The sequence below is a fragment of the Seriola aureovittata genome, chromosome 21 (genome assembly GCF_021018895.1).
Source record: "Seriola aureovittata isolate HTS-2021-v1 ecotype China chromosome 21, ASM2101889v1, whole genome shotgun sequence".
Lineage (NCBI taxonomy): Eukaryota > Metazoa > Chordata > Actinopteri > Carangiformes > Carangidae > Seriola > Seriola aureovittata.
The window spans coordinates 621,594-631,139 of NC_079384.1; the positions used below are offsets into that span (position 1 = coordinate 621,594).

A 9,546-nucleotide genomic window follows, 5' to 3' on the forward strand; every position below is an offset into this window, starting at 1 on the left:
TAAAAAGTAGCCCGCGGAGCAGAGGGAGCTAACGGCAGAGACTGTTTTTCGATGTTTTCTGCTTTAAATTCAGAGTCTGGTGAATAAAACTCGTCCAGAGTGAGTCACAGTTTGATAAAATGTCGGCTGACTGTACACAGATGTGACGTATTGTTTCTCTAAAGCCGTTAAAACAAAACAAACTTATGTATATGATGGTTAGCTTTTTGTGGCTAATGCTAACAACAAAATTAACCATCGTTTGAGGTAGATCTTCGTATCTCATTTACTGCAGTTAACTTATTACTGACTTATAGTGTACCTATTATATGATCTGAATTATGTTCTGTCTGACTGCGCGGGGGCTTGTTACAGCTGACGAGCTCCAACATGATTTGTTTTATGGGTGGAAGTCACGCCGGACTCCGTTAAAAATTCTCCATTTTCTCGTGCTTGTCCACTTCCTCACATACAAGGGACATCGTGACTAAAGACATTTATCACGTCATCGCTGTCCAGTGATAACATCGGCATAAACAGATTCTCCTTTAAAACACATGGTGAAAGATGTCAGCCTTTAGAAGTGCGGTTGGAAACAGCTGATCTTTAATAGGCTGCTTGGTGAAGAAGGACTGTGTTGATAACATTGAATGACACTGGCTGGTCGTGTGTGTATGTTAGCTTGCAGAGATGATGGAGTCTTGTTTAGCCGGGAAGCCGGAGAGAGTCGGGCCGGTGGAGGTGGACGACATAAGGAGAGATCTGCTGGGTGATTTTGATGCTGCGCCAGCTCAGGTAAGTTACCTGTCTGCAGCTGATCAGGAAGATGTTCCTGACTTTGCTGGAGGTTTTGACTGATGTTATTCTCCTGTCAGCAGGACAGTGCTCAGTCTCAGTCTGAGAACCTGCAGGTCTACCTGAGGGTTCGACCGTTCACTGTAGTTGAGAGTGGCAACGGAGAGTCACAGGTAACACTCACATTCACTCTGTAGGACTCATAATGATTTAAACTGAACGGCTGTTCATTGGGGCTGCAGCTAATGATTAACTGTAGTCAGGTATCTGTTTGTTCAGTCCTGACACATATAGAGTTTCTGTGTCGGGAAGAAGAATTTTTTCATCTGTCACTGCAGAACCAAAATGAATCTGGTGTGTTTTCCTCTGTAGGAGTGTGTGACCATCGAGGCACCGGACACCGTGGTCCTGAAGGCTCCCAGGAGCTGTCAGTCAAACCGACAGAGCGAGAAGTCCCTACCACAGACAGCACAGAGGTTCAGCTTCACACAGGTAACTCTCACATCACACCTGTCTTCCTGTGTGTTCTCACTGTTCCTCAAAGATGCAGTGAGCTGAAGGAGCTGTTTGAAGCTTCCTAAAACAGATTGTCATGTTGTTTCTGTGTGGAGGTATTCGGTCCAGATGCCAGTCAGAGGAAGGTGTTTGAGGGTTCAGTTCGTGGTTTGGTGCGAGACGTTCTGGAAGGAGGAAACTGTCTGGTGTTCACATACGGAGTCACCAACGCTGGAAAGACGTTCACATTCCTCGGTGAGAGACTCAACGTCTATGTCACAGCTGCAGTGATTGATCAGTCGATTGACAGAAAATTAAACTAAAACTATTATTTTGATAATTGACACTGTGGTGGAGTCACAGGTGTAGAGCTGGAGCCACAGGAACGACACTCCACTTCTTTTATCCTCCAGAAGAAATAAAATATCTTCAGTCACATGATCACGTTGATGTTTATCTACATTTGAAGAAGCTGAAGCTCCGATCGTCACTGAGTCTGTCATGGAGAGAGCTGATAAAAACTAATGATCGGAGTCATGTCGACATTTAAGGTGTATTGATTGATTTCCAAAAATCAATCACGCATCAAGTAACACTCAAGCAAACATTCCACCTTAAAAGATGGCTGTAGCTGCCGGTGGCCGTACACACATAAAAAGCTCTACGTTATAAACTGATGACTTGATGAGGTGATTCTTAAGATCAGCTCTACCTTTGATTCAGACAGAGCAGAGGAGCAGAATCTGGGTCACTACTTGCACTCACCTGGATTTATTTACAGTTTCATCGCAAAGAAAACATCTGAAAACGCGGCAACATGCATCACAACTTTTAGGAAAAGCTGCTGTGAAATCAGGAATTTTAGCTGCAACAATCCAAAAAAAGCCTGTGAAATCCTGGAGGGACTGATGAGTTTCTCAAATCTGTAGATTTATGTGTTTTCAACACCTCAAAACAATAATGGAGGCTGTGGTCATAGCCAACATGCACGTTTCTATCTTCTGTCAGGTTATTGATCTGATTCATCGTTTAGTGAATCTATAAGATGTCAGTTAATAGTGAAACCTGCCCTCCAGAGTTTTATTTTGATAGAAACTTGAGAAAAACACAAAATGTTTTTCCAGATCATTAACTGAAAAAAATGTTGGTGATGAATGTTTTGAAGTGTCAGCTTCCTGCCCGCTGGTCTGACTGTGTCTCTCTCAGGTCCGGATCATGACTCGGGTCTGCTGCCCAGGTCTCTGTCCGTCATCTTCAACAGTATTGAAGGTCGCCTGTACAGCCGGAGCGACCTGAAGCCTCAGCGCTGCAGAGACTTCAGCAGACTGACTCCAGACCAGCAGGCAGCAGAGAGCAGCAGCAAGAAGAACCTGCTGAGGCTGCTCAAAGAGGTCACACACATACATACATACACATACACACACACACACACACACACACACACACACACACACACACACACACACACACACACACACACACACACACACAGATGAAACCATCATCACAGTGTGAGGGTGTCCTGTTGACTGGTGTGTCTCTCTGCAGAGTGACAGAAGTCTGACGTCTGGAAGATCCACGTTTCTCGAAGGTCGTGACTCTGATTTTCTCGCTTTATTACAACAAAGTCAGATCTGATCCTTTAACCCCCAGTACTGAATGTGTGCGTGTGTGTGTACGTGCGTGTGCAGGCTCGTCTCTCAGCACTGACAGCAGTCTGAACAGTGTCTCTGAGGCCGACAGTTTCTGTCTGGATGTCGACTCAAACGTCCGTTTCTCCGTCTGGGTTTCATTCTGTGAGATTTACAACGACAACATCCACGACCTGCTGGAACAGGTGACACACACACACGTACTTCTATACCTGTGAGGACCTTCGTGGTCTAATCCTCTGTGCGGTCTGGTTATTGATGGCATGTGTGTCTCAAGGATGTCTCATGCTAGAGAGGGATCTAAACTGTGGGACCATACGGAGGATTCCACATCCCTCTGTGCCCGACTGTGTTTGTTACAGTTTAAAGTTGGACATCCATGTGTCCAGATGTGAATCCCTGTTAACTGAGAAATGTAAAAGTGGTGAAGCCTCCTTCCTTCACATGTTGTGGACTCGTCCCAGTCTGAGGAAATACTGACTGATGTGTGATGTTCAGGTTCCCAGTGGACACCACAAGAGGACGATGTTACGTCTGTCTCAGGACGTCAAAGGAAACTCCTTCATCAAAGGTTTGTGTGTGTGTCTGTGTGTATGTGTGTGTTTTGACGTGTGTGTGTGTGTGTCTGTGTGTTGACGTGTGTGTGTGTGTGTGTGTGTGTGTGTGTGTGTGTGTGTCTGTGTGTAGACGTGTGTGTGTCTGTGTGTATGTGTGTGTTTTGACGTGTGTGTGTGTGTGTGTGTTTGTGTGTGTGTGTGTCTGTGTGTTGACGTGTGTGTGTCTCTGTGTGTGTGTGTGTGTGTGTGTGTGTGTGTGTGTCTGTGTGTTGACGTGTGTGTGTCTCTGTGTGTGTGTGTGTGTGTCTGTGTGTAGACGTGTGTGTGTCTGTGTGTTGACATGTGTTTGTGTGTGTGTGTGTGTTGTCGTGTGTGTCTGTGTGTCTGTGTGTTGACTTGTGTGTGTGTGTGTGTGTGTGTGTTGACGTGTGTGTGTCTGTGTGTTGACGTGTGTGTATGTGTGTGTGTTGACGTGTGTCTGTGTGTTGATGTGTTTGTTTGTGTGTGTGTGTGTGTGTTGTCAGACTTGCGCTGGGTCCAGGTGAACAGCTCTGAGGAGGCCTACAGAGTGATGAAGATTGGGAAGAAGAACCAGAGTTTTTCCTCAACCAGACTGAACCAGCTGTCTAGCAGGAGGTGAGCTGGGAGAACACTGGTTTATACTGGGAGAACACTGGTTTATACTGGGAGAACACTGGTTTATACTGGGAGAACACTGGTTTATACTGGGAGAACACTGGTTTATACTGGGAGAACACTGATTTATACTGGGAGAACACTGGTTTATACTGGGAGAACACTGGTTTATACTGGGAGAACACTGATTTATACTGGGAGAACACTGGTTTATACTGGGAGAACACTGGTTTATACTGGGAGAACACTGGTTTATACTGGGAGAACACTGGTTTATACTGGGAGAATAGCAGCCTTGGAAACAGATGAGTGTCATCAGTGTCTGTGTCTCTGCAGCCACAGCATCTTCTCCATCAGGATCCTCAGAGTGGACGACGTGGGAGTTCCCAGAGTCCTCGGCATCAGCGAGTAAAACCAACAGTCACATTTCATTCACTGCAAGTCGTAAATCAGCAAGTTGTAACTCCGTCAGGGACGTGACGTTTTCCTCCTGCAGTGATGTTGTTGTTGTGGTTGTTGTTGTTCAGGCTGGCTCTGTGCGACCTGGCCGGCTCAGAGCGCTGTTCTCGGACTCACAACACCGGAGAGAGACTGAAGGAGGCGGGAAACATCAACAGCTCTTTGCTCACACTCGGGAAGTGCATCAACGCCATGAGACTCAATCAACACTCCAAGTACGATCACACTGTGTGTGTGTGTGTGTGTGTGTGTGAGTGAGAGAGAGATATGTTTGATAAGGAGAAACATGTAAGACTCCACGATGATTTCTGCAGGTTCCAGCACCACGTTCCCTTCAGGGAGTCCAAGTTGACCCACTTCCTGCAGTTCTTCTTCTGTGGTGCCGGCCGCGTCTCCATGGTGGTCAACATCAACCAGAGCGCGTCCTGCTTTGACGAGACGCTCAATGTCCTCAAGTTCTCCGCCCTCGCACAGAAGGTCAACACACACACGAACACACCAGAGAACTCACCTTCATCCATTTGCTCAGATTGAATTTAATTGTAATAATTTTCACATTAAAAAGCTGCTGATAGAGACATGAACACAGACCTGCTGTCAACACTCATATATTTAAATCAGAGCTCATAAACAGCATCACATTCATTATAAATGATGGAGGAAAGTTTCCCGGTTACGGCCCAGTAGAAGCTTCTGAACATGTTCTGAAGAAGTAACACTTAAACCTTTGCCTGCTGTCTAGATGAGTAGAAGTGTGACTGTGTGATGTAGCTGATGTAGTTCAGGTTGGGTTGTCACATGCAGATCAAGCACATGTTCAGAAACCAGGAGATGTTTAGGTCTCGTGTGTTAGAAGCTCATTACACCTGCGTATGCAAATGGATGGAAAGCTTCAAGGAATGAAAGAAAAGTAAATGTATAAAATGACTCGTCCTTCAGGTGGTGCTGTTGAACGCGAGGCCGGCCGTCCTGGACGACGCCCCGCACAGGTCGGCCATGGAGCTGTCGATGATGATCGACGACGCCGACCAGCACAGAAACATGTCGGGGAGGGGCAGGAAGAGCTCGCTGGTTGCCTGGGAGACGACCCTGGAGGACGTGTTGGAGGATGAGGATGGTGAAGGGTGGGAGGAGGAAGAAGAGGAGGAGGAGGAGAGTGTGATGGAGGGAACTGTGCTGGAGGCAGGAGGTGAAGAAGACCAGACCATGGAGGAAGAGGAGAAGGTCTGTGTCGACTTCATGTTAACAGACTGAAGGTGATTTAAAATTTTAGGTTATTGACTTGTGTGTGTGTGTGTGTGTGTGTGTGTGTGTGTCAGCAGTCGGACAGAGAGGCGGCGCTGCGTTTAGTTCTGGAGGCTCAGATCAGAGAAGAAGTCAGCGCTGAGTTCATGGAGCTTTTTAATAAGATGGAGAAAGACTACAGGTAACAGGCGCCATGATCATGTGACCAGAACATGTGCTCAACAGGTCACTGCTCCTTCACTTTATAATGAGATGAAACTGAGATTTATTTAACTGCAAATCAGATCTCAAATGATGAGTTGATGGATTTATTAGTTAATTAACAGAAAATAATTTGACATTTATTTTGATTATTAATTCATTTTAAGTGAAAAACGTTTCAAGCTTCTTTCAAACGAAACAAGACGTGAAGATTCAGCTCTTTGAAACTGACGGACAGTTGATTGGTCATTGGAAAATAATTGGCAGATTAATTGGATGTGTGTGTGTGTGTGTGTGTCAGTGATCGTCTTGAGAAGGAGAGGGAGATCCTGGAGGAACGAGCTGAGAAAAGAGTCGAGATCCTTAAGAACCTCGTCAGCAAGACGGTCGACCTGTCAGCTGTGAACGTCGACAGCAGCAAGGTGAGTAAACGCTCAGAGTGAGGTCACCTGTCAGTCAGGTGAGAGGAGGGAAGCACCTGGACAGCTCACCTGTCAGTCACAGTCTGACACACAGTGACAGTGTAGAGTCTCCACACTGAGAAACCTTTCAGACACAGTGAGGTGACAGTGGTAACCACGGTAACCAGGGAATGACTGCCGACAGACTGATGAACTAACTGATGATTGGTTGTCAGGAGGAGCAGGTGACTCTGTTGGAGGGAATCATCGGATCAATGACCGAAGACCTGGAGAAGATCAGAGAGGACGCTCAGAGTGTTCACCGCTGTCTGACTGAACACACACACACTGCAGGTACACACACACACACACACACACACAGCTCACAGCTCATGTAACTTTGACCTTTGACCCACCTGTGTTGTTGTCCACCTGCAGAGCTGGAGGCGCTGCGCTTGGAAAAGCAGCAGTCGCATGACCAACTGCAGGAAGCCAAGGAGGTAGAGTCACTGTCTTCTTCTGTGGTGTCTGCTGTGTCGTCACTGTCTTCTTCTCCTCGTTTTGACGTCCAGACTGCGCTCTGATTCGACAGTTGTTGTGTGGGCGTGGCCTCACCCGACACTGTGTTGTTGTTGTCCAGAGTCTGGAGCGGCAGAGACACAAGTGTTCAGAGCTGATGGAGATGTGTCGGCAGAAAGACGATGTCATCAACAGACTGCAGGCGGCCATGGACAGTGCTGTGGAGAACGCCACCAGAGACGTAAACACACACTTCCTGTTGATCAGAGCTGATCGTCTACTAATCAATTAGTCAACTCACGGAAAATGAATCTGCTGTTATCTGATAAGTGATGAATCGTTTCAAGTCAGCAACAACATGATGACATGATGTGACACCTTCACCAACCTGTGTCTCCATGTGTGGACGGCGTGAAACATGGAGGACTTAAACCACTGTAGCAGCCACATGGAGTCTCTGTCTCTCTGTCTCTGTCTGTCTCTCTCTCTGTCTGTCTCTCTGTCTCTGTCTGTCTCTCTCTGTCTCCTCTGTCTCTGTCTGTCTCTGTCTGTCTCTCTGTCTCTGTCCCTCTGTCTCTCTGTCTCTGTTTTCTCTGTCCGTCTCTCTCTGTCTGTCTCTATTTCTCTCTCTGTCTCTATCTCTGTCTCTATCTCTGTCTCTACCCCCCCCCCCCCCCCCCCACCTCCCACATGGAGAGTTTTCTGGATGGGAGGGGGAGTGAGGGAAACAGTTAATCCTCGCCGTACGTCCAGTTTAATCAATAATGTCAATAACTGCTGATGTGTTATTGATCGTTCATTCAGACGCTGTCATTAAAGGGTAAGTGTCTGTGTTTGATCTGTCAGAGAGCTCTGGTGGAGTCGATCAGAGTGGAGCTGCTGGAGCTTCAACAGACCTGCCGCTGTCTGAGGAGAGCAGGAGGAGAGCAGGAGGAGCAGGAGGAGGAGAGCAGGAAACGCAGGCGTAACCATCTGGATGACGAGGAGAGAGGAGGACCGGCCAAGAAGAGAGGTGGGAGACAGAGGAGGAGGAGGGGGAAGGGGAGGGACGGATATTTGTTCTCCGTCTTTATTCCATCTTTTTTTCCTTCTTCTCCTCAGTGGTTCTGGAGGAGGAGATCTGGAGGCTCCAGGAGGAGAATGACCAGAAGGAGGAGACCATCCTCCAGCTGAGAGAGCGTGAGGAGGAGGTGGAGAAGGAGAGGACGAGGCTGGAGGAGGAGCTGAGGAGACGGGAGGAGGAGGTGGAGAAGGAGAGGACGAGGCTGGAGGAGGAGCTGAGGAGACGGGAGGAGGAGGTTGAGGAGTTGAAGAAGGAGCAGGTTTTGCTGGAGCAGAAGGTGCAGCAGCTGACAGGTAGGAGCTGAACCTTCACACAGGAAGTCATTGTGGACAAAAGTATGTGGACATCCAGTGATTCTAATTACAATCAAAACTGCATTAACATGTGTGGAGGTGTCCACATACTATTGTCCATGTGATATTTGAAAAGGAGCAATGAAATCTAAAGAAAATCTAAATATTGAGATAGTGAATGACCCCCCCCCCCCTTCTCTTGTAGACCTGGACGAGTGTCCAAACTGTGTCTCTGTGTTTTCGTCTCTGGAGTCTGAGCAGAGGGAAACATCCAGACTGATGAAGGAGAACAAAGCTCTGGTTAATGGCATCTTCCAGCTGCAGACAGAGGTGCAGCTCTTCTTCTTCTGTGGTTAATTAAGAGATGAGTGAAGCCCCTAAGCTCGACAGTTTGACCCAGTCATCACTCACTGTATTTTTTTTATTTTTGCTCTTTCTGTTTTTTTAATGTGGACAGTTTTCATTTAAGATCCAAAACACCTTAAGTTTTCTACTTAAGATTGAATTTCTCCTTAGCTTTGTTTCTTAAGGGTGTTGCTCAGAATCTCTTAACAGGTTTTCTTAGTTAAGGAAAAACGTTAATTTACAGCAATGGAAGAGATTTTACTGCAGTAAACTTCAACTGTTTCCATGGAGACTTAAGGGTGTTTTGATCAGCTGGTCCCTGGTCGACAGTTTTCAGTCAGAAAACTTTAATCAGCTGTTTATGTCACCAGGTGACCGGTCTCCAGAGGCGGCTCACTGAGAAGACTGACAGGTCTGACAGCCTATCGGAGCAGCTCAACACCACAGAGACCCGCCTCCAGGACCTGCAGAGCCAATCAGAGGAGCAGACCAGAACCATCAACAGTCTGACAGAAGAGGTGGAGAGTCTGAGACAGGAAGCCAAGGTTCTTTTTTTGATGTTGTTTGTGTCACTAATCAGGTTGATTGATCATTTATTGGTTGTTGGTATGAGGTGACTCTGAGTCCCGAACAGAGGAGCACCGTGTCACTGATTGATCGGTTGGTTTGATAGGTGAAGAGGTGTGTCATATTGTTCATGATAATATAAATAATCAGTAATGTCATCATATTTTCATGGTAATCAATCAGAGAAATCCAGTCAGGTTGGAACAGAGTGGAGAGCAGCAGCAGTGATTGATGTATTGATTGTTTCAGGAGGGGGAGGGGCGGAGCAGCAGCAGTGTTTTTCACGTTGCCATGGCGCAGCTGAAGAAGGAGAGTGAAGCAGTGCTGCAGAGATCAGCT

The 9,546-nt window shown here is 46.9% G+C and overlaps 1 protein-coding gene across 1 annotated transcript in view; it reads left to right on the plus strand.

The window, feature by feature from the left end:
* Positions 1-4: 4 nt before the first annotated feature.
* The window catches only part of LOC130161973 (kinesin-like protein KIF20A), a 12,849-nt gene continuing 3,307 nt past the window's right edge, over positions 5-9,546 (plus strand). Inside the window, exons 1-24 of the mRNA XM_056365379.1 lie at positions 5-99; positions 661-774; positions 858-947; positions 1,147-1,266; positions 1,386-1,524; positions 2,476-2,660; positions 2,818-2,860; positions 2,961-3,106; positions 3,420-3,492; positions 4,003-4,114; positions 4,451-4,522; positions 4,642-4,788; positions 4,888-5,050; positions 5,513-5,797; positions 5,896-5,999; positions 6,321-6,441; positions 6,657-6,774; positions 6,859-6,920; positions 7,061-7,180; positions 7,786-7,951; positions 8,041-8,295; positions 8,501-8,625; positions 9,012-9,185; positions 9,457-9,546. The exon at positions 9,457-9,546 is cut by the window's right edge and continues 47 nt beyond it. Coding sequence (XP_056221354.1) covers positions 670-774; positions 858-947; positions 1,147-1,266; positions 1,386-1,524; positions 2,476-2,660; positions 2,818-2,860; positions 2,961-3,106; positions 3,420-3,492; positions 4,003-4,114; positions 4,451-4,522; positions 4,642-4,788; positions 4,888-5,050; positions 5,513-5,797; positions 5,896-5,999; positions 6,321-6,441; positions 6,657-6,774; positions 6,859-6,920; positions 7,061-7,180; positions 7,786-7,951; positions 8,041-8,295; positions 8,501-8,625; positions 9,012-9,185; positions 9,457-9,546 — 3,015 coding nt within the window. The 5' untranslated portion in view covers positions 5-99; positions 661-669. The remainder of the gene's footprint in view (positions 100-660; positions 775-857; positions 948-1,146; positions 1,267-1,385; positions 1,525-2,475; positions 2,661-2,817; positions 2,861-2,960; positions 3,107-3,419; positions 3,493-4,002; positions 4,115-4,450; positions 4,523-4,641; positions 4,789-4,887; positions 5,051-5,512; positions 5,798-5,895; positions 6,000-6,320; positions 6,442-6,656; positions 6,775-6,858; positions 6,921-7,060; positions 7,181-7,785; positions 7,952-8,040; positions 8,296-8,500; positions 8,626-9,011; positions 9,186-9,456) is intronic.